Here is a 22,819-nt window from a genome sequence, read left to right as displayed (position 1 = left end):
TGACTGTAGAGAAAAGCTTAAAGCTGCGTCCCAAATACATTCCTTGAATTCAAAACATGAAGATAAAGCAACAAATCCATGTATGTATCAAACTACATTTTTGTTATGATTTTTCTCGATGTCAGTCCCCCTGACTTTTGTTCTTTAGAGTGGGATTTCTGACTCCTGAATTCCAGACATCAGGGTCGTAGTGTGACCCAGGCACTGGTTCGACAGGAAAAGCTTCACGCAGCCCTGGTTGTTGCTGGCTGTGCTGTGATAGTGTTTTGAAAAAGACCCAAAACAATAGAGGAGAAACCCCACGTTTGAATCTCAAGGACAGTGCAGCTGCAGCATCCCATCCTTCTGACTTTGCAGTTAACAGGAGCAGAGGGTCTGCCCTGGTTTGAATTTTATCTGTGTGACATTAGTGCTGTCAGTGAGTGACACCCTCCTGATGCGAGAGTGCGTTGTTTTGCAGGAGCCAGGCCAAAGAGACTCCAAAGGAACAGCATGGACAGCTTAGACCTCCTGAAGTTCCCTTCTGAAAAGGTAAGCAAAGATGTCTGGCCTCAAAGATTAAATATCAGTAGGAATCTGTAATGGCTTGTTGACTGGCTTCATTTGCAGGGAAGTCTGCAATTAGCAGATATCATTGGAGTCAATGGGATTAACCAAAGAGGGTTTCTAGAGAGCTTGGAGGAGAGGAACAGCTGGTCTAGCTAAAAAGGCACTTAACTGAAAGCTGAAAAAGCCCCTTCTGTGCTTTTTTGAAGAAACAGCCCTTTACTGAGAGGGTAATCGTTTGCCTTTTAGCCCCTTTCGTGGCTGGTGGCAAATCTCACTGCCCTGTCAGCGCAGCGGAGTGCTGGGAGGGAGAGGGCAGAAGCAGGAGACGGTGCGTTGCGGGAGGCAGAGGGTGTTGTGCCAAGGGGCTCTGAGGGTTGCCTCTGCTCTGCTTCGCCGCTGGAAATGTCAGATCCAAGCAGATCAGCATTTTCTCAGTCTCCCCAGGGCAAAGGCTGTTTCTGCAGTCAGCTGGGAGGCACTGAGCCTTTCCACCTGCAGGGATTCTTTAAGTTTCTCAGAAAATCCTGCGCAGGATCGCTGGGTCTGCCCAGCTCTAGGCACTGGTGCTGCCATGGGGCTCACCCATGCTGGTTCCCAGAGGAGGTGGCCAGGCAAGCAGCCGTGCTCTGCCTTTTTGGAATGTCTTTGGCACAAATAATTTACATTTATCCAGCGCTTTCAAGGCACAGCTCTCCTGCATGTCCCAGGGAGCATCTCCCCTTTTACAGAAGTGTCACAGAGAGAAATAACTTGCCCAAGTGCAGGTAGGTGCAGATGGTCAATGAGAAAGAACCTCAGGCTTGCAAAAAACCATTTGGGTGCCTAAACATCCCAGTGAGCACTGAGAGGGCCAGACAAAAGCTCCTCCCTGAATTAAAGCTCTTTGGGAGTTAAATGCCAAACACATTTATGTATTTTTATTAGTTCTCCCAACTGCCCACTGGCTGTTTTGGCTCCTACCTGCTTCAACCAGTGTGACTCCATCTCGGGGGTGCTGAGAGCAGGGCCAGCGGTGCCTGGTGTCGGGGAGGCATTCGATCGAGTGTCCTCATCAGAGCAGCGTGGCCCAGAGGGGTGGCAGGGAGAGTTTTGCTGGTGTGGGCTTTGCTGCTAATGGTGTTAATGCTGTTGGTTCCCTACTCTTTGCTGTAAAAGCTAAACCTGGTTCAATAGTTTGGACAGGGTTATGGGATTTGAGGGATTCCACAGGGAGGATGGAGCAACCAGAGGAGCTGTGGGCAGTCCGTAACTGTGGAGTCAGACTCGAGTACTCCCGTCCCCCAGCAGTGGTCCTGGGGGGTGCGTGCGAGTTCCCCTCCCCTTGCGAGAGTGTTTTGGATGCAGTTCCCCTCCCTCTCTCCTGCTGCGGCTCCTAGGGAGAGGTCACTACAGTCACGGGAGAGGGCTGTTTGCTTCAAGCTTGCTGTGGCGAGGGTGATAAGCTGGTAAAGAATAAATCAGTGGAGTGAACTGTGGTCTCTCCAGCATCCTCTCGTTATCATCTCGCCCTCTCTGCCCACCATCTCTGCCAGAGAGAGCCTCCAAAGTCAGCAGGGACCTCTGGTACCGCACAGGCCAGGAACTCTTGTCCAATGCCTCTGCACGGAGCCGCGTGCCTGGGCAGAGCGCACCTGCCAGGAGGCACCCACGTTGGCTCTGAACGCCCCAGCAGATAGCAGGAACGCTGCTTCCCTGATCACCCTGCTCTCCAACCTGTGCCTTGTTGCTTGTTTTGAGCTTCTCTGGTTTTAGCTCCCAGCCATTGGTTCTTATTTATTCCTCTCTCTCTACCAGACTAAAAATCTGTTTATCACATGCTGGTTTTTACCCTGAAGGTGTTTACGTGCTGTAATTGAGTCATCTATTCTTTTTGTCATGAGCTAAACAATTTGAGGGCTCTAACTAAGGCAGTAAGGCATTGTAAGGCAGCTTCTTTCCAGTTCTGAAATCCACTTTTGTGGCTGCTTTTCAAAATGTGGACACCAGCCTGGCTGCAGCTGGTCCCATCAACAGCACCTAGGGAAATGAATCTCTCCGTACTTGTTCTCACTATTCCTGTTTGTGTTGCAAGGAATGGAAAAATAATTTTGGTTACAAAATCCCATTGTGTTGTCGATGTGTTGTGACTTTGGGTCCTGTGCAGTATCCTTGGCTTTTTGGTCTATGTGTGCTTAAATCCCAACTTCTTGGGCCCTTGGGTCGTCTCCTGAGCTGTGCTTGAGCTTCTTTCACCTGCGTGTAGTTGCTGCAGTGAGGACACCCTGGGCAGTCCCCTCTGCTTTACGTGTGATGAAGCAGTGGTTTGCAGCCCAGAAACACTGAAGCCCAGAGCATCAAGCAGGTTTAGGTACTCGGTTCCCACTGGTTACGCGTAAAGTGCCTGGTGCCTTTCATAAGTGTCTTTGGAGCTAATGCTGAACACTCCTGCTTGTGCTTCTGTACTAGGGCCTCATCTGCGTGACAGCAGTAATGAGGCTGTGATGATGATAGAGGCAGGGCCGTTAGCTTGAGTCGTTTGACAGAGAAGGGATAGAGTTGCACGCGTCTTGTGGGAAGGAGGTGAGAATGGGGGAGCCAGGCGTGGGGCAGGGCCTGGAAAAGCAAAGTGAGGAGCTGCAGTGAGAGGGGACAAAACCTTTGAGAGATGTGTAAATCTCTTACCTCAGTTTCCCCGTTCACTCCACAAGGGTGGTAATGCTGTGTTTTACATGCCTGTGGGAGCACTGGGCACCAGCACTTCAGAGGGCAAAGAAGGACAGCAGTGAGCGAACGGGGGACTGCTTGTAACCAGCTGCTGGAGTCAGTCACGTTGCCCTGCAGTCCTCACGTGTGTCTGGCAGCGTGAGGGCTCCAAAAGAGCTGAATGGGACTCCAGCAGTTCATGTTAATCTGCCTTTTAGGAAACCATTGGGTAAGGTTCCTTCTTGGTGAAGACAGTGAGAGACACTGAGGCAGGCAATGCTCCATCTGTGCTGGGAGCCAAGCCCTAGAGGTGGGAAATGCTGTGGAGCATCTAGTGCAGCCATGTTCCCTGGGGCGTGGGCGGGTTGTCCGTGGTTCAGTGTGGGCTTCTGCACGGCTGGGCGCTGGGAAGAAGTGACGATACAGCAAGAGGAGGGACCTGTGCCAAGAGTTTGGTATCCTGGGCAAGGTGAGCTTGCCACTCTGTGGAGAAGAGGTTTGTATGAGTGCAGTTGCCAGCAATCACTAGCAGCAGCGACTGCTTCTGAAGGTTTCATCCATCATTCCTTATGCCTGTAAATAAACCAGCCGTGCTGCTGCCTGCATACCTGGGTTTTTTAAGAGGATGTTACATCTCACAGTCGAGAAGTTGGCTGCTGTGTGTTGTTTGGGTGATGCTTCCTCCCCACTCATTAGAATCACATGCTGCAGAGATAGTCAAAACGTCCTCATTCAACCCTGCACATGACGAGTGGCAGCTCACACTGTCTAAACTCCGCATAAACTTCTGGCTGCTGTGCGTCTGCTGTTCTGTGGATTCTTGCCAACAGATCTCCACGTAAACCTGAGACAGGCAATTTGTGCAATGACTGTTTCTTGCTTTCCAAGGACCAGAATGGGGACAGCCATCACGTGGGAGATCTGAAGATCTCAGGAAAAGAGTTCTTGTCATTACCTGCGAGGTCAAAGAAATACCGAGAGCACCAATCCAGTTCAGAGAGAAAGTCCCAGGGGTCAAGTACGTCACCACTGGATACCAGCGAAGTCCGAGTCCAGGTGTCACAGTCGGTAGGAAGATTATTTTTTTCCTTCAGTACTGATCTGGGAGTTTCTTACAGCGTTGTTTTTTCTTACCTCTTTTCTAGCCTGGTATGGAAGTGGCAGTGTGGCCTGTTGGTTGCAAAACAGAGCCTGCATCTAGCTCTGCTTGTGACTGTTTGGGCAACTGTAGGCAAATCATTTTGCCTTTCTGAGCCTCAGCATCACTGTCCATTTAACAGAACCATGGTACCAACCTCCATCATAAAATGGTCTACAAGAGCTCGGTATTTAGTGGTAGTATCTGTAGCCTTCTCTTGAGGGACGGGAGTCTAGACCTGAGCTTTCCTGAGTTTGGGACTGTGAGGATGTGATGCCTTCAATTCCAGAAGAACACAGCAATTTGGACCCCTTGCTTTGTGGAGCCTAACTTGAACAGCCTCCCGGGGTTCATGAAGAGTGGACTTGTTGCCTTCAAGAAACAGCCATTTTCAGGTTTTTGATGAGCAACCAAAAATGCTGGTTGCCTTTGCCAAATCTGGGACCTTAGGTCCTGTTTCCTCTCGTCTCCTGATCACATTGATGGTCTCCAGAGTGGCAATGTGCAGAGTGGTCTCTGAATTCATCAATCATTAGGCAGAGATGGTAGAAAATCATCATCTATGAGCTTCTCTTTGGAAGCAAGTTAAGTAGAGCATGCTTCCTAAAAAGCAGAACCTGGCAAGAGGAGCTGGCCCTGATGTCAGTGATTTATGGGTTACTGGCATGCAGCAAGGCCTGTGTTGGGTGTTGGAGAGCTCTGACTCAGTCTGTGCTTGGCTTCCCAGAAGGTGGTGGGGATCCGTGCCCTGGAAAGCTCTCCATGTGCCTTTTTGATGACTTTAGCCTGAACAATTGAGCTGTTTGTTAGGCCGTTATCTTGCAGTTATGTTCATGTTTGTTGTGACATGTGGCAAATACAATGTACCAGGGAGCTTCCTGCAGCTGTGTTGGTTTTGTTCTTGGTCCTGGAGACAGGGATCACACCCACAAACGATGGCATGTTTCTGCATCGTGGGAGGGGGCTTGGAGAGATTTGAACTCAGTGATCTCAAGTGAGAAGCCCCAAGTCCTCAGCTGCTTGTTGCCAGGAGATGGAGTGTGACAGCAAAGATTTAATGATCACAGGGGTGTTTGAAAGTATTTGGGCTCTTGCTTTATGCTGAGGCTGTAACACGCTATCGCAGTCCTGTGATTGTGCAGTGATTCCAGATGGAATAAATCCAAGCCAGGAAAGATAGGCCTATTTTTTCTTGGCATTTAAGAAAAGCAAAATAAAATATTTCCATGCTGGGTAAGAAAGGGCTTGAGCTGCAGAGCTTGGGATGAAAGCTGTCTGTAGAGCGGGGATGCTTGAAAAGGATTCTAGCATGGAGTCATTTGTTCCTGGTCTGCAGGTCATGGGGAGAACATATCCTGAAGTACCTGTATGCATGTGCACACATATACATCCCTTTTTAACCACAGGCATTCCGGATTTTCAGTTCTCTGACCACTGGAGACAGGATCTTTACACCACCTGGGTTTTTTTTAGACTTCTCTGAGCTCATTCTTCATTCCCAGCAGTACTCGTGGAAATGTTCTAATAGGAGAAGCATTTCCTACTGCTCACCGGTGCAAACATGATCATTGAGAAGGAAAACAAAGCTCATCTGAGCCAGAAAAGAGACAGCAGCACAGGGGCATCCAAGGCAATATAAAGGCAGAAGAAAAAAACTCTTCTGCCAGAAATAGCCTCGTATTTTTAACTCAGACGTTCAGCCAGAAACCAAACAGAAGTCATGCTCCATCAAGAGCAAGGCAAAAATCATGCCTCAGGAGTGTAGCTGTGAGTACATAGCCTGTGTCTAAGAAAAGGCCCCATGGGATATTGCCAACCACCAGTGACCTTGTGACAGTATGCCTGGGGTATTGGTGAAAGTCAATGAAAGAGCAAGTGTAGAAGTGTGTGCTGCAGTCGCAGGAGGTGCCGTTCAGAGACCTGGGGCACATGCTGGTTCCTGACTCCGATGGAAGCGTGAGAGCAGGTGAGGGACAATGCTGCTCCTCCTCGCACCCATCAGGGCATGGGAGACCCCGCAGCGGGGGTGCAGAGCCCAGGGTTTGCTCTTGCAGAGCTCTGCCTGACTGCTGCAGTCGGATTCTTTCACCAGCTGTTCTCACAAGGTCTCTTCCCTGCGTGCCCTGGATTCGCAGTGTGTGTGTGTTCGCTCCCCACTTGCTCTGGATTTGTGAGCTGGGCCCCGAAAGTCCATTTTTAGTTCAGTTCCCAGGCGTGCCTGGTGCACATGGTAGTGAAACAGCGTAGAGTGAATGCAACAGGATATGCAGAGCAGCAGTGTGTGGAAAAAAATTACATCTTCCTCCTTGCAGACATTAAATATGTCTCATATAAGATGAGAGAACAGGTCGATACACTGAACAGTGGCTGGAGCAGAGGGGCGATTGCCTGTTTTACATTTTAAAGAACGTCCCTTATTTGGTATGTAATAGTCCAAATCCTGTAAAAATGACAATGACAATTAGTTTATAGGGTTTTTCTTCAGGCCAGTAGTTAAACAGAGTTACGCAGCATGATTGGGGTTGTGGTCTTTGTAGGCAGATGCTCTGAATGGCAGAGGGGACTCCGGTTGGCAAAATGCAGGTGAGACACTGAAGCCTCCCAGCATTGCTCTCGGTGGGGCATCCTGCCATCCCTCCTTGCCAAGGAGGCCGGAGCCGCCAACTAGGTTTTGCCACTGCCTGTGCACCCACAAAGCCAAGGCAGGTGTATTTATATCCCCTTTCCTAAAGTTTTCGGAAACGCCCTCAGAAGTCCAGGAGCTCCCCAGAAGCCAGAGCTGGAGAGGCTTAGGAAGCATCTGAAATTCTGCCCTGCTCCCGGCAGCGCCTGGCGGTGCTGCGTGCCTGCTGCTTGTCCAGGCACAGGAATAAATGGTCCATCACCCCGTGCAGGCAGCAGAGCCTCGCCGGCACATGGCTTACACCAGCTGGTTGTCTTCAGACCGTGCTTTGCCACCCGTGAAATACCCTCCAGAAAGGCCTGTTCTTCCAGGAGAACATCTCTATGTTATCTGCTGGTGGAAGAGGCTGGGTCACTTCAGGTGAATTTTGTTTTGTGTTGCTGATCCCAGCTGACAGCTACGCCAGCCCTTTGTAGTGTAGGCCAGACCTCAGAACATTTAGAGTCAATGTTGTCTTGTGGGTACTTGCCAAAAGCGACGCGACCCATTGCCTTGCGCTCTGCTCTTGTCCCTGTCCGTCGGGGGCTACCAGGGCTGCGTCAGTCTGTTGCTGGGGAGCGTGGGTGGGCCTCTTTGAAAAGCTGTAATTCCTATCCATGGGAGCCTTTTAAAATCTAATGTAACAAACCCCACCCAAGATGGGAGAGAAGTTTTCCCTGGTCAGGCTGTTCAGACAAGAATCCCCCCAGATTCCGCATTTTGTGAAGGCTCAAAGCCAAAATCCTCTTTAATCCGCCAGTGAACATCGAGCCCTTAATGAGAGGTGAGCTCCAGTGGTTGATCTGAGGTGCTTCGATGGGATGCCGTGATACCTGCTGTCCCGTCAGAAGGTGTGAACTCAGACTGTGCGCGCCGTCCTGTGTGCTGCTCCCACGGTCGTTGTCCAGGGGGGAGCCGAGGCTGCGCGCGGGGATGCTCGGGGAGAAAACTCACCCCAGGACTCCCAGGCCCCGAGCCGAGTGATGCAATCTCTGGATAAGTCCTCCCATTAACACAACCGCTGACCTCCTTCCTGGGACGGGAGGTCCTGTGGGTGCGGTGCCTGAGTCAGAGCTCCTGGGTTCGCTGCCCATCTCTGCCACCGACCGCCTGGTGCTTGCCTCCCTCTCCCCCATCTGTGCGATGGGGTAAGGCTGCGGCGCTGCCTGCCCTGGGGAGGTTACAGAGGCGTGACGATGGCTGTAAAGTCGTTTGAGCTTTGGGTGGCAGGAGCTGTGGTGGTGTTATTAGCACTGGTGATGATGATGCTAATTACTGAGCTGCTGGGAAACTCCCCATGGGAGGAGGCAGGAGAGGGGAGGGGAGGCAGGGAAAAGTGAAGGGAGGTGAAGTGAGCTGGGGGATGGAGAGGAGCCTGTCACTACTGGCAGCTCTGTTGGGCCCCAGGAGAAGGACTCAGCCTGTTGGCACAGCCGTGGGGATGCTGGGATGGATAGGAGAAGCTATGGCCCAGGCGCTGCGTAAGGTAGGAGAGCATGCCAGGGCCCACAGCAGGACCCTCCATGCAGCTTCCACCTTCCTGCCACTGCTGTGCAAGATGCCGGCGATGCACGCGATGGAGAGCTCACGCAGGAGGGTTGCATCGCTGGAGGGGCAGAGAGACGGGCTCCCTTACCCCTCCCGTGGCCCCGGGAAGGTGGGGAATTTCCCAGCTATGGCTGGTGGTCTCCAGGAGGAGAGAGACCGGCTCTGCCTGGATCTGTGGGACGGGCAAGGGCAGGGTCCTCTTCACCTTTGAGGTCAGGTCTGGAGCTCCTGTGGGAAGACTCAGGGCAGTGAGTGCCTGGTTCTCCACAGGCAGAGCAAGGGTGGGTTTGGTCTGGGAGAAGCTAGTGAAGGTGAGAGGCGTTTGGTCCTGTGTTCTCTCTGTTGCAGCAGAGCCCTGAGCAAAAGTAGCTGCGTTAGAGCTCAGTCCCTGTGCCTGCAGTTGCGGGTGGCCAGATCTGAGTGCTCCGTGGGACTCGGCACCGCACACCTTCTGAATTTCCTCTCTTTTAAAAGCAACATCAAAGCAGAAGGTTTTGTACCACATGAAGCTTGCAGACATCAAAGGCTTGCTCATAAATTTAACCCCTCTGCTCCGCTGTGGAGAAGGTCATAACACTCCAGCACTTGATTGATTTGGTAACAGCTGTATTTTGAAGCGTTATTAGAAGAGTGAAATTTTTCTAACATTTCAGAAATATCAGAGGTTGTGTGTCCTTCACCCTCCTCTCTGAGAGAGCAACCACTGCAGAAAAAGGAGAGGGTCCATGGAAGAAAGGGGCTGTGTATTTCTGAAAAGACTGTCTGGGGAGGGGCTGGGGACCTGCCCCAGTTCTGGGCCTTGTGTTTAAGGTCAGCACCGAGCTAAAGTCTCTGAGGTCAGTGGGACTGTGTACGTGCCAGAATTCAAGGGCTAAAGCCCTTTTTTGGGTCAAGGTCCAACAGCTGGAGCAAAAACCATGGAAAGAGGTAAGGCTCAAACTCGGTCCTCTCCCCTCCTTGGAGACACGTGCTCTAGAAGTGGTGCTGTTCATCTGGACCCCCCTCTTCCCAGGAGAGTGCATCAGCTCGAGGGAGCGCTTCCTCGCTCTTCAAACCTGTCCTCCACCCTGTCCTCAGCAAAAACCATTTATAGTCAAGAGAAAGAGGAGCTGTGTTTGATGGCAGTGACGACTTGCAGAGATGGGTTGCTGATGTATTTAGACACTGAACAATTTACAAGCATGCTGCATCGCCAAACTTTCCCTGAGACAAATGTTTTTGTAAGACCTTTTTTATGATTACAGCGAGAAGGAACCATAAAAGAGGGGAAAATTCTGTAGAACATACCCCCCTGCCCCAAAAGTAGGTTGCAGGGCTCTCACGATGATTTTCTCGCTGATGATTTACTAGGGGAGGAGTGATGCACACAGCAGATGCTTGTGGTTGACCCTCTGCCTGGCCTCCAAGTATGAGAGTTCAGTTCCTGGTGTCCCTGGGCAGGGACCAGAGCTGGAGGGCAGCACGGGGTGCATGGCAGAGCCAAGCAAGGAAGTCCTGCTGGTCCCTGCTGAGCCATGTGTGGTCCAGGCAGCGCTGGGATATCAGGTGCCCCCATCCAGCCCCTGTGACCTCACTGCAGAATTGGCCGGGTGGATGCTGGTGTGCAAAGATCAATACAGCCCTGGGGGCTTCCTCCCAGACACTTGCACTCTGGCCCCAAAGCACTTTTTCCCTGGTGCCTTGTATAGTTTGCGAGAAGATTAAGCTGAGACTTTCTTGCAGTCCCTCAGGAGCTTCAAAATGGAGGGCTGCACCAGGCAGCCTTTGCTGCTCTGTGGTGGCTGGCTGGGCACCTTCCCTCTCCTTTAAGATGAGGCAGCCTCTTCGTCTCAGTGATGTGTAAACTACAGCGATGCAAGGGCAGTGCAAATGCACACCCTCCTTTACCCCACAGCCTTTGTGTTTTGTTTAACTGCGTGGGCATAATTATGCCAGTATTGTTGGTCAGACTTTCTGGTGTAAACGTGCTCCAGGAATCTGAGAGCGAGGGGGATGGAGAGGAAGAGAGAAGTCAGAGTCAGGGAGAGGGAAGGTGGCTGCTGCTCAATTTAAGGCTGTTCCTATGACACCTGGAAGCTGCTGTGCTGCTGTCAGTCCTGTTGGAACTGAGCAGGTAAACACAGAGCCATGGCTCGTTCTTGTAATGCTTTCTCTTCCTGTTCAGTTTGCGGGACCTTCTGTAGTGCTTTGTGCAGACGTGGGAGAGCGGCTGTGCTGAGAGATTTCCTAGCTGGAGGCAGGATGTGCCGGAAAACTTTCTGGAGGGCTTGAGCCTGACAGGTATCAGGAGGCTCTTCCATGGGTTTGGGCTGTTTGGAGAAGCAGCCAGAGATCTGGTTGCCTCCCCAGGGTCATCTGAAGTTGTCTGACCTTTCTTTCCGTATGAGTCTTTTTGTTAAGCTCTAGGGCCCTGCTTTTCTTTAGCTCCTCTGCTCTGACTCAGGTGGGCTGGTTGCACAGATGCTGTATGAACCAGGAGAGATTTAACAAACGCTCTCCTGGATCCAGAGGTGTGGCAGGGACAGCAGAGCCGGAGCCAAGACTCTCGTGAGCTTTGTGGTGCAGAGCCCTGGCAAACGCTGTTCCTCGCTGGGACCTTGGTGTTGGCATGGGAGGCAGGGAAATAAAGGGGTGGATAGAAAATCTCTGCAGAGTAACTGCACAGGGATGGGGGGGAGGCAGCAGCGTTTTCTAGCTTGTGCTGCCTCTGCTGAATTCATTGCCTCAGAGGTAAATTATCGGTTTCTTCCTTAAATATTAACAGTTGCCAGGTAATGAATTCCCCCTCTCTGTTTTATAATGGCACTAAAATTGGGATTTGCCTTGGTTTTCTCTGTAATTATCCAATGAGAGCATGTGAGTGAGAGGAAGGCACGGCAGGCTCTGCTGCAGGCAGCGTCGTGCCTGGGGGACTGAACTGGTGTGCGGGGCTGCACAAGCAGTTACGCGGGGCTGATGGTTTTACGATCCTTCATGAAGTTACTTTTTCTCATGTGGAGGGTCGGGTATGGGAGGAAGGCTAGCACTTGCAGTTGGAAAAAAAAGCCAGAATTCCCTGCCCATCTCCTTGGCGTCCCAGGGAGGAGAAGCTGGTCCGAGTGAGGTGTGGTTGGGAGAGCGTGTGGGGAGGGAGCAGCGTCCCGGGCAGGGAGAGGGGAGGCAGGAGCTGTGCTGGGGCCAAATGCTGCACTTGCTGTTCCCTGGGCACCCCCTCCTCGCTGGGGATGGCACCCGCATTTCAGACAGCTCTGTGACTTCAGGTTTGGTTTTGTGAAAGAGCAGCTGTGTTCAAGGAGCAGTGCAGGCTTCCCAGTGCTCTGCACAGCAGTCCCAGTTGTGCCACTCCAAGGCTTTTCCTTCGCATCCTCTGCCTTGCTCCTCTGGGTGGCCAGAGGAGGCTGCCTTGAAATCAGCCCTGCAAAGTCCAAAATTGGGAGTCCTGAGACTCAGCCTTGGATGCCTTGGGTGCAGTGTGGATGGCTCCCTGGCTTGATTCGAGAAGCAGCGATCATCTCTTCTGCCCACAGCTTGTGCTTATGAGAAGGGTGCAGGCAGTGGCTGCCATGACCCCTCTTTGCAGCCCGGTCCCACGCGTGTCTGCTCACAGCAATGGGCTTTTCAGCACCGAGGAGACGCTCAGTTGATGCTCTTTTCATTTTGGAAAAATGACTGTTCCGCTGCAGAGCCCCTGAGGGTGCAGTGAATGGTTTTGGTGCTTCTGAATTTAAGCCAGGAAAAGGCCAGACTGTGACCTTGTCTGCAAGTATTTGACCCTCTTGGGTGCTGAAGCAGGAGAAAGGACCCCTACAAGGTGCCCTGCGCAGCACAGGACAAACATTAACTATTCCCTCCCCTTTGTCCTGCAGAAAATATGGAGGACAAAAGCTATATAGAAAAGAGAACGTGTCACCGCTTACGAGGCAGAGAACTCCCACGCGCTCTGTGGGACAGGACTGAAGCTGGCAGGGCAGATGGTATCTGTACGGGCTGCAGCTTGATCAGTGTCCTGCATCTGGGGCGGTGATGGGTTGAGGACTGCTTGCTCAGGGCTGGTCCCAGAGCTGTCCTTGCAGTGTCCTGCCCACGTTTTGCTCCGAACAGTAGCAAGGCAGAGATATCGCTGGCTCTGTGCCATGGTGTCAGCCCCTAAACCTTGTCCTTGGTGAGATACTTCAGTGCTTAAGGTCCCAGAGATAAAGCTGAATTCCTTATCTTCCTGTCTTCGGGATATTCTTGTTAGTGGTACACCCCGTTTCTGCTTCTTCCCAATACGCCTGTGCCTTGTTTCTCCTCCTCCCAGGCTGAGGTCAGGTTGTGAATCAAAGCTGTGCTGTGGAAAGCAGATAGGAGGCAGGACTGAACACAAGCCTGTGCTTGTGCATCAACTGCACGCAGAAAGAAGGAACCTAAAGGCTGCACTACATGCAGGATGGCTGCACAAGCCCTCAGCTGTGTACAAGTTACACCAAGGACACCCAAGGTCTGGATGCTTCTCAGATCCCTTGGGCTGAGGATCCAGGGAATTGTATGAAAGCACGTCTGAGAACCCCATATTCCATCCATAACTGCCTAAGTGTGGAGGCCGGCTTTGGAGCTAGAAAACTGTAAGAAAGAGCCTCTTACCAGAGGAACTTGCTCTAGGAAGAAGGTAAAAACTGAACTGGTTGCCCAAGGTCCCCCAGCAGACCTTTGCTGGAGGTTGCGACAGGAGGTCTGCAGACTGGCCAGTCCGGTGGTCCAGGCTGGAGCTGACTAACCAAGCTACCAAAATACATCCTTCTTCCCCTGACTCATTGTAACGAAGTTTTCAGTTATTGGCGCTTTGAAGCCGTAATTGAGGTTTGCTTTCCTCCTTGCACAACCTTTCTCCCGGCAAATTGTCAGCCATCAAGTGGTATGAGACAGTGAAAGAGATGTTGCACTCGCCATTTCCTAGAAACTGTCACTTTAAAGAGAACAGTACTAAAAAGAGGGATGCATCGAAGCCAGACCCAGAGCAATAAAACTCCAATGTTTGACTTCTCTCAAAATCTGGAACTCTTCATTCATTTGTAGGGTCTCTGCTGTGCCTCGGGCACTTTGTACGTCCGTAGTTCCGGCCTCTCGCATTCAATGAATGGTACGTGCCAGAAGAGCTCAAAAAAAAATAAAATCATAATCTAGGTTCTGTTTGGATGTAAGTCAGCATAACTCTGCTTAAATCACTGGAGCTATGATGACACCAGATAGCACAGGGGCGTCCAGTGACCGGGGATTTTGTTTGATTTTCTTGCATGAATATCTCTTGCTCAGGCAAACGTGAGTGCAAGAGGTAGCGTGGCCGTGGCTGCGTGTCGCAGGGGTGCAGCAGTGACCTGTATCCGTGCCAGCGCCGGGGCTGGGCTCCCGGCCGGGGCTGGTGGGACCTGGCGTGTGAGGGGTCACCCGATGGACCCCGCCGGTCTCCGTCCACGGACCGAGGCTGGGGAGGGAGCATGGCTGTGCTGGCTGGAGCCGTGCTCTGCGCTTTTCTGTCGCTCGTTGGGTCTACGCAGATCATCTTTTCTGTGGCAGTAACTTGCATTTCTCTTTGTGAACTCTATTTAAAATATGGAGTTTGGGTTTCATTTAGAGAGAGACCTGTAGCAGTGCAGGAGCCTGTGTGATCAGCCCCGTTTTGTCTGTACCTTATCTTTGATAGCGGCTGTTACCAGCTGCTGGGCAGGGCTGCTGCGCTGGAGGCTCTTCCAGAAGACACAAACACAGCACAGCCTTGGGGCAAATTTGGTTTTTGTCTGTTATTGCCCAGCTTTGGGGAGGCCAGATCTCAGCCTGCGAGCGGCTTGTCCCGTGTGGTCACTCGGCCATCCTGCCCAGAGGCCACCCCGCTGCCTCCTCTCGTCCCCGGCGCAGCTCCGGCCGCAGCGCTGGTTTGCCGTGGGGCAGGAGGGTTCAACCCCCCGGCTGACAGCAGTAACCTCCTCTGGTGGCAGGTTGCTCTCTAACCCGCTGCCAGTCCTCTCTTCTGGATTTAGCGTAGCCTTGGGGTGAGCAGAGGTTTTGGGGTCTCTCTGGGCTGTCCGTGTGTCTGTGCTTGGTCTAGGTGCGTGGTAGGGAGCTGAGGCTGCCTTGGGTGCTGGCGGAGGGTCCTCCACGGGTGCGGGAGTGAGGAGGAGGATGTGGATCCATAAATCAAAGGAGCCTGAAATGAGGAAGGTTTGAGTGCTGTTTCTTGGAGCTCTCATGACAAAACTGTGGTGGCAGCGGGAAGGCTCCCCCTGCCCCTGTATGAGCGTGAACATAGCTGGGGAGGGGGACACGTCGGGGTTAGGGGTGCAGGCGGATCCCAGCTGGGCAGGAGAAGGTCTCCCTACTTTTGGCAGCCGCTGCTGGCTGCCCGCCGGGCAGGGCACAACCTGCGTCCGGGGTTAATGCAGCAATCACGAGCCTCTGCTCACACCTCACCTTCAGCCTGTTTCCCATTAGCAGTGCTATTTTCAAGCCTCCCAAGGCAATTAACACCAATTAATGTAAAAAAGCCTAAATAATGGTTTTTCAGAGCCCCCAGGTCCTTCCTGTTCCCCATGTGGCCCCAGAAGGCTGCAGTCCGAACCTGGCAGAGAGCTGAGCCCAAGTGCTTGATGTGCGGGGACTGCCGGGGAAGCTTCTTGGTGAGGCGTAGAATTAGAGAAGGGCCCCAGACGATCCCATGGATCCAGCTTTTCCACCCTGGATCGTGGTGCCTGTCCCACAGAGTGAGTCACGGTTCCCTGCAGTGCTCGTTATGCTGGAGCAGAGGGGGAACCAGGTTCTGCAGGTCGGCGCAGCCCTGGCTGGAGAGCCAGCAAAGAGTGAGACCATTGGCTGTGCTTGGGTGCAGGAGGTGCAGCTCCCCTGGGACGTGCAGAAAAGTCCCTGGAGGATTTTTTGCCTGTGTCTAAAGCCATTTGCATCCTAGTGTTCTCTGGGCACTGTCGTGTGGAGCAAATCAGCCTCCTCATCTTTGCCTTCCCTAAACGGGGCATAACTTCATCTTGCCCTTTTAAACAGCATCTACCAGAGAGAGATTTGCTTTTTGCTGGTAGGAGAAGCTGTTCCTGCGTTTGCATGTGATTTTTGTCTTACCGGTTTAAGCTCTTCTGGGAAGGGTTGTGTCTGACCATCGCTGAAATGGTAAACCCACGGGTGCCAGCCCCAGGATCCTCCCTGCCCCGAGCAGGGCCAGGATTTCATGTTTTGTGGGGTGCCTTGCATAACAAGGCCTTGATCTCCAGCACGGCGTTCAGGCATTACTGGAAGAAGAGTAAATAATAATTAAGATTTGGGCGTTTATGTGAAGGCTAGATGTGCGTGACGGGTGTGTGTGGCTCCACCGACTGACTTCACCGATCGTCACCACCCTGGTGAAGGTGCCACATCTGCTCGGCTGCTTTTTGGAACGGCGCTGTGCTGAGAGCAAGCAGGAGTCTAAACAAAAGTACGTTTCGAGAAAGCAGCACAGTTTTGTCAATCCAGAGACAAGCAGGCTTTTTCGCAAAGCGTTCTCAAAGCAAGCTGCCAGTAGGTCCCGCTTTCAGATGTGTCGTGGGGAGGAGGGTGTCGCTGCTGCTGGGGGAGCGCTGGATCCTTCCCATCGCCGAGGAGCAGCGTGTCCTTCACCGGCACCTGTCTGCCCCATCCCCTCCCGCTCCTGGGGCTGGAAACGGGGACGTGGTGTGGGCTGTTGGGTAGAGTGGGTGACTGGGAGTGGAGCACTTATATTAACCTTGGCTTCTGTGCTAATTAATCAAGAATATGGGTTATATCATTTAAAGCAATGGAGTTATTTCAGTTTAGCAAATTACTGCTGCTCAGCTGAGACTCAACAGCTGAGCATGGTCCTAGTTCCACCCCGCTCCAACAGCAAAGTAAATCACGGCGTCTAGTTCCAGCTAAAGAGTTGTGCCTTGCTGCCTGGGTGTGTTACGGTGTGCACGGCCAGGTACCACGGCCCTGGGTGAGGATGAGCATCGGTTACGCTCCAGGAGCTTACTCCTTGCTGGAAGCTCCCTATAACCTGAATTGTTTTGAGCAAGTAGCTCAGGTTCGCTCCCATTTCTGGTATTTAAGGGATCCTCCAGGTTTTTGATGGGTCAGGTTGGCCTCTGGAGCTTCCCATCTGCTTCCACAGACTGGAGGGACTGACCTGGAATGATAACGCTTCTAACTTGTCTCCTTGGTTGGTAATTTAAGCTGTAGGTGCTAAAGCTAGGCTCGTGTGTTCCTGCTCAGTGGTGACAGGCAAACCCAGCCTGGCATGGTAAATGCTGTCAAAACCTACGTTGAAAAGTCGCTACGTTAACACTGCAGAGCGTTGCTGTAGCTCTTTGAGGACTGTTTGAATACTCCAATCTATTGCCTCCCAAAGAGAAACCAGAAGGCATTTCCACGCCATGGATGCACTGGTGTCAGCAGAGAGGGCTGGCTACCGGGCCCGTGGTTTCAGAGCAGGTTACCACGTAGCTGGGGAAAAAGTGTAAACCCAGAATTAATAAAGTTGTTGCAGAAAGTGGCTGGATCCGAGCCCGGTGGCACTAGCTGTCAGGCAGTGGGACAGAGAGGTGTCAGTAACACTTCAGCCAGACACCTGCGCAGGCACGCCACGCTCTGTCTCAAAATAAAATCAAAACCAGTATTGTCACCTGCTGTTGACCCACAGGCGTGGATTGAAGCCGCGCGTGGCAGTGGGCCGTGCTCCCCACAGGTCAGCAGTTACTGTATTAGGGAAGGAGCGAGCGTGGGTGAGTTATTTTGATTTTGTTTGAAACAATAAAACCCAAGTTATTTGAAATCTTAACAACAGAACCAGCTTTTAGCACCGGCGTTTATAGGGATGAGTGGGCGAGTTGTTTAAAGGAAAAAAAAGTCTTTGAAAACAGTCCAAGTCAGGGTGCTAATTCCATCCTACGAGGGAAGCGCGGTGCACGCGTCCGGCGTTTGAGCAGTGCGTGCATGGTCTGCACCGGGGCCGTGCCGCTTGCACAGCTCGCCGAAGGGCACGCGTGTGCCGAGGGCACGCTCGGGCGCACGCTCGCAGCTCCCTGGCCTGAGAGCTGGAGTCTGGAGCTGCAGGTGGTCTCTCTGCAGATCGTGGACATCTCACTCACTCTCCTTTGCTGCGTCCCAAACCCAGATGCAAGAAGTCGTTTCCTCTTGCTGTTCCAGGCGCCGACCTCTCATGTGTGGGCTCTGCTCCTGTTATGCCTGTCTTCTGCGTTTCACCCTCAGGACCAGCCTCAGATGCCGCCTTTCGTAGCTGTCCCAGGTCGACTCAGCTCTTCAACGTTAAGGGGCCGAGTCTCAGTTCTGGTTTGTTCCCATCTTACCCCTCTCCACTGAAGCATCCCCTTAACTCTTTTAGTAGAGACAGCAGTGACAGGACGAGGGGTAATGGTTTTAAACTAAAACAGGGTAGGTTTAGGCTGGATATAAGGAAGAAATTCTTTACAACGAGGGTGGTGAAACACTGGAACAGGTTGCCCAGAGAGGTAGTGGAGGCCCCATCCCTGGAAACGTTCAAGCCCAGGTTGGACAGGGCTCTGAGCAACCTGATCTAGTTAGCGGTGTCCCTGCTCGCTGCGGGGGGGTTGGACTAGATGACCTCTAGGGGTCCCTTCTGACCCAAAACTTTCTATGATTTCCATGATTTCTATGAACTCAGCCCCCCAGCAGTGCAGCAGCAGGGAGAAGGCGGCCGCAGCACAGACGTTCAGCTCGCGTGAGCTGCGGCAGCGTCCGTGCCCCCGCACTGAGCATGGCAGCAGGCAGGTCGGCTGTGCCCTGCCCCTCGCCCTTCCTTGTCCCTGCTTTCCCTCCTCGGTTGCTGTAGCATTTTTAAAAATTAAATCACAAACTAAATTGCAGTTTTGTATGTGAGCTCCCCAGGGAGCAGCTTACTTTGAGGCCGATTCCCAGTTGTCTCTTGCCTTGCATAGCCTGTGGCAACAGAACAAAATAGGTGCAGAGTAATTGCCTTTTGCCCGCTCTGTCCTGATAGCAGGATTTTGCAAGGTCCTGCGTGATGGAGAGCTGGCTTCTTCTCTTACGTGGGAGATGGGGCTGCCCCACAGGACAGATCCTGGCCAGCAGCACTGGTGCTCATGGCGGGTCCATCATGTGTGTCTGCAGCATCCCCACCACGGCAGTTCTGCCCATCTCATCAGCAAAGGGCGTTTTATCACTTGTTGCTTCAGAGCTTGTGTTTGCCCCTGGGCCCAGCCTGGCCCCCTCCCCGTCCGCCCGCTCGACCTCGTGGGCGCCGATGGATTCGCAGTCCCCGATGGCGGCTGCCCCAGCCCTGCTGCTCTCCTGCTGGAGATGCTCGATGCATCCGCGATGCCTCGCCCTCGGGTCCAGGGTCGTTGCAAAGCCCGGTGAGGCTTCGCGGCCGCTCCGGGGGATACGAGGGGGCTGGGGGCTGGGGGCTGGACCCGCCGTGCCCTGCGTGCAGGGGCCAGGCCAGGTACCGAGCTGGGAGTCCTGATCTCAGGACCCGCAGTTTCCGTGTTTCTAATTAGTGTGTGACTCCTGGAAATAGGTTTACTGGTGTGGCAAATCACAGGCAATCCCCCAAAGCTGTGTTTGTTCAGGACAAAGAAATTTTCTAGTTTTGCAATGAAAAATGAGAACAAAGTCTGAGAGGACAGAGTGGACAGAGCCGAGAGTGCCAGCGGGGCTCTGTCTCCTTTTTGCCACTGCCCTGCCAGGTGGCTTTTGGCGAGCTGCTTCTCTTCCCAGTGACCCATTTCACTGTCAGAAATTCATATTTCACATTCACGTTTCACAAATGGGAGGTAAGAGCAGCTCCTTGGCTGTTGCGTAGCATTTCCATCTTTCTGTGTTTAAAACCTTGTTGCAATTAGAAATTTCCCTCTGCTAAACAGTGGGATGTTTAAATTAAGAGATGCTTATGGCTGAGCTTCTTCAGCTCTTGCAACAGGACAAAAAAAATCACAAATCTAATAATATGAGGAACAGGAGGACTATCAGGAGCTAAAAATGGTCTTTCAATATTTTGGTGCTTTAAATCTGAGCGATCACACTGTGTCTGTGTGTGCACAGAGCCTTTACTGGCGTGGTGCGTGTGCCTGGAGAGCTGAGTGTGTGTGTGCAGATGTAGTTTAGCAAAATTGATCCCGATCTATTTTTAAGGTAAAGTGTGTGTGGCGGGTAGGAGGTGAGGAGGTGGAAGGAAAGCTAAATATTCACATAGCTCCCCTGTGCGTTTGAGAGCATCATCTAATAAGACCGGGATCGCGGCAGCGAGGTGAGGGAGAGACGAGCGCTTGGCTGGAGCCCACCCCCTCGAGCGAGGGGACAGGAGTGACGCCGGGAGGAGCGTGGCGAGCAGGGCTGCCGCTTTAAGCTGCCTCTCGCGCCCGGCGGGTCATCGGTGCTGGCGACGTTCTGCACATGGCTGCGCGCTCCGCATAAATCTCTGCTCCGGCAGCCGGAGCGGAGCTGGGGAGAGCTCTCCCTGGCTGCTCGCCGCCGCGGAGGAGCGTCGACGCGGCAGCCCCGCGTCGCCAGCCGCTGCCCGCCGAGGTGAGGTCCTTCTTGCCCGTGGACATGTGAAAGCTGGAGCCTGGGGAAGAGCTGGCTGCTGAGGTCAGTAAGGAAAACTCGGTTTTTGTTTGTGTTTGCCTTCCGTCCTCTGAAATGAGAGGCTGGATCGGGGTGAGAGAAGGAGGCAGATACAGAGCTACGGAAGAGAGATTTACTCGGGCCAGGGCTTGGATGTTGCCTGTGTCTGCTTGTTATTTTTAAAGTTTTCAGGTGAGTTTGAACTTTTTATTATGAATATTTTTGCAGCTTTCTGGGAAATAGATACAAGCGATGCGCAGGCATGCTGGGGTGTCTGCCGGTGCCTTACAGCAGAGCGTGGCGAGCGCGGCTGGTGGTTCTCCGTGCCTGGCTGTGCTTGCGGGGGGACGACGGGGCGTCTGCCAGCCAGCCCTGCCGTTTCGGAGGGAGCGTGGCAGCAGCGTGTAAGGGTGGGCATTGAAAGGGAAGAGCTGTCCTCAGCAAAGACTGGGCAAGTTCAACAGCTTTTCTGACTCTGAAGATGATGGTCTCATCAAGGAGTGGAGACTCCAGCCGGCACTGAGCTATTGGTGGCTGAGGACTGGGAGAGCCCCACTCCCGAGTCCCGAAACGATGCCTCGGACATTCCAGGCTGAGGCTTTTGGCCAGGGGTTTCCTTCCACTCGTCTCCTCCAGCTCCCCCTCGCCTGCTGGGAGGCCCTTTCCAAGCCTCCCCTCCGGTGCCTTTTGCCGGGTGAAGCGGTGAGGTGGGGCAGTTCAGTGCCCGCTGCACCCCGGCAAGGTGGGGGGGTTGGGGCTGTGGCCACGCCAGTGGTGCTGCCCCCGCCGTGGGTTCCTCCAGGGCCAGGAGCTGGGGCGATGCGGGGGTAAAGCAAAGCTGCGTGCAGGGCACTGGCGGGCAGCGGGGCAGCCCAGGATGAAGTGCTCCCAGCACTGGCAGTCACCAGCACCACCCCAGCCCCGCTCCTGCCTGGTGATTTTGGGGTTGAGTGCCTTGAAGAAAGGGTAGGTAAGCAGTTGCGATGCATCTGGTTTATAGAGGGAGAGACATACAAGGCATGGCACGCGGGTGTAAACGTGTTGGGGTGAATATCTGCCAGGCCCTGGGCAGATAACTGCCTGCTAGAACAAGGGGCACAATTTTTCCAAGAACTGTCCGCAGCGGAGAGCTCAGCCCTGGGGTCAGAGCACTGGGACCTGTGCCAGCTCTGCCACTGCGTCACTGGAGGACATGGTCAAGTCACTTCACCTCCAGGTTGTCTCCTCACTGAAACAAGGTGAGCAGGAGGAACCGTTGGTGGACATGTTTAAATGCTAAGGCAGTGCTCTCTGAGGGGCTGCTGTGGGAGCAGTGGTGAAAACTGCCACGTTATCCCTGAAGCTGCTGCTGTCCTCACCTCGTCCCCGACCTACCCCACACACCAGAGCCTTCGAGCAGCAGCCTTGGTGCTGGGGCCACTATGCCAGACTCACCGGGGTCCATCCATTGCCGGGCAGCGGGTCCTGCCCGCGTGTAGGGCCGCCCTGTCCCCCTCGGAGGGCTGAGCAGTGAGCAGTCCTCGAGCTTGAGGAGTCCTTGCTGCTTCAGGGCAGGTCTGCAAGAAGTGGAGCTTGGAGGAGAGGAGGGGGATCAAAGGCAGGCCAGCAGCCTGTGGGGACACCAGCTGAGAAAAGAGAAGCTGATCTGATGGAGGAGCAAGGTTTGGCCCTTTGGGTAGCTCACGAGGGGTCAGCAGTTTGATCTGCTGGGCAACACTCCCTTCGAAGGGGACGTTTCACCCATGCAAGGTACAGCGGGTGCTTTTGGCACGTGGCAGCGGCAGGAATCGCTGGGGAATGTGCCGTGGCTCTGCCGGCACAGAAATCATCTGCCGTGGTCCTTGGGGGCCTCCGGAGCCCTGTCCCGGAGCGACCTGGGAGTGCGTGGCCGCGCGGCTGTGATCGGACAGGCTTTTGGTGGGGCTCAGCAGAGAATGCGGAGAGAGCTGCATCCCGCCCTGGCTGCGTCCTGGGGACCCCTCCAGCTCTGGCCGAGCCGACTTGAAACCCGGTGGGGGCAGCAGGAAGCTGTGGGAGAAGTCGCCGTTGCCGGAGCCGCTCAGTTGAGGGCATTTCTAACGGCCGGCGCACGGCAGGGGAGCGCAGCTGGGGCCGTCGGTGGGTGTGGGCTGCTTGGGTGCTGAAGGGAGACTGGGGACAGGGTGCTGCCCGGGAGAGGCACCATGGAGCAGAAAGCCCAAGCCACGGTGCCGGTGGCATTGCTGTCCTCTGACCAAGGACTTTCTGCTCCTGGCCTGGAATGTGGGGGGGGGATCCGGGCACGAGGACCCTTGGGGACCTCAGGCGTGGGAACACCGTGTGAAACTAGCACGGAAATAATGAACGTGTCCTCTGCCAATCCCCGAGTAGGGCTCGGGAACGTGTCAGAGCAAGGCTCTTCTCTGCAGACCCCCATGGGCAGCAGCGTCCAAGGGCAGAAACCCTGCGGGTCATCTGCAGGCTGTGGCTTTGGGTGCTGGGAAGTGGAAAGTGTTTTAGCTCCTGTAATTAGGCTTTCTACATTTTTTTAATGGCTTTCCTGAATCTGAGTGAAAATGGCCAAGGGGGTTTAGGCACAGGAATCTGTTCTGACTTTGTTTTGCTTTGTCTGGGATCACTTCAGCCTTGGCCTCACCTGC

General features: G+C 53.6%; 1 protein-coding gene across 5 annotated transcripts in view; it reads left to right on the top strand.

The window, feature by feature from the left end:
* GPSM1 (G protein signaling modulator 1) overlaps positions 1–22,819 on the top strand; it is an 83,622-nt gene that overhangs the window by 50,788 nt on the left and 10,015 nt on the right. For 3 of the 5 annotated variants that reach the window (XM_075439380.1, XM_075439381.1, XM_075439383.1), the window contains 2 exons: positions 461–531; positions 4,120–4,299. In XM_075439380.1, coding sequence (XP_075295495.1) covers positions 461–531; positions 4,120–4,299 — 251 coding nt within the window. Of the gene's footprint in view, positions 1–460; positions 532–4,119; positions 4,300–19,822; positions 20,205–22,819 lie in introns of those variants that run through there. The other 2 variants (XM_075439382.1, XM_075439384.1) reach the window with 2 other exon arrangements.

Source organism: Opisthocomus hoazin, chromosome 19 (genome assembly GCF_030867145.1).
Source record: "Opisthocomus hoazin isolate bOpiHoa1 chromosome 19, bOpiHoa1.hap1, whole genome shotgun sequence".
NCBI lineage: Eukaryota > Metazoa > Chordata > Aves > Opisthocomiformes > Opisthocomidae > Opisthocomus > Opisthocomus hoazin.
This window is presented reverse-complemented; position numbering and strand designations above follow the sequence as displayed.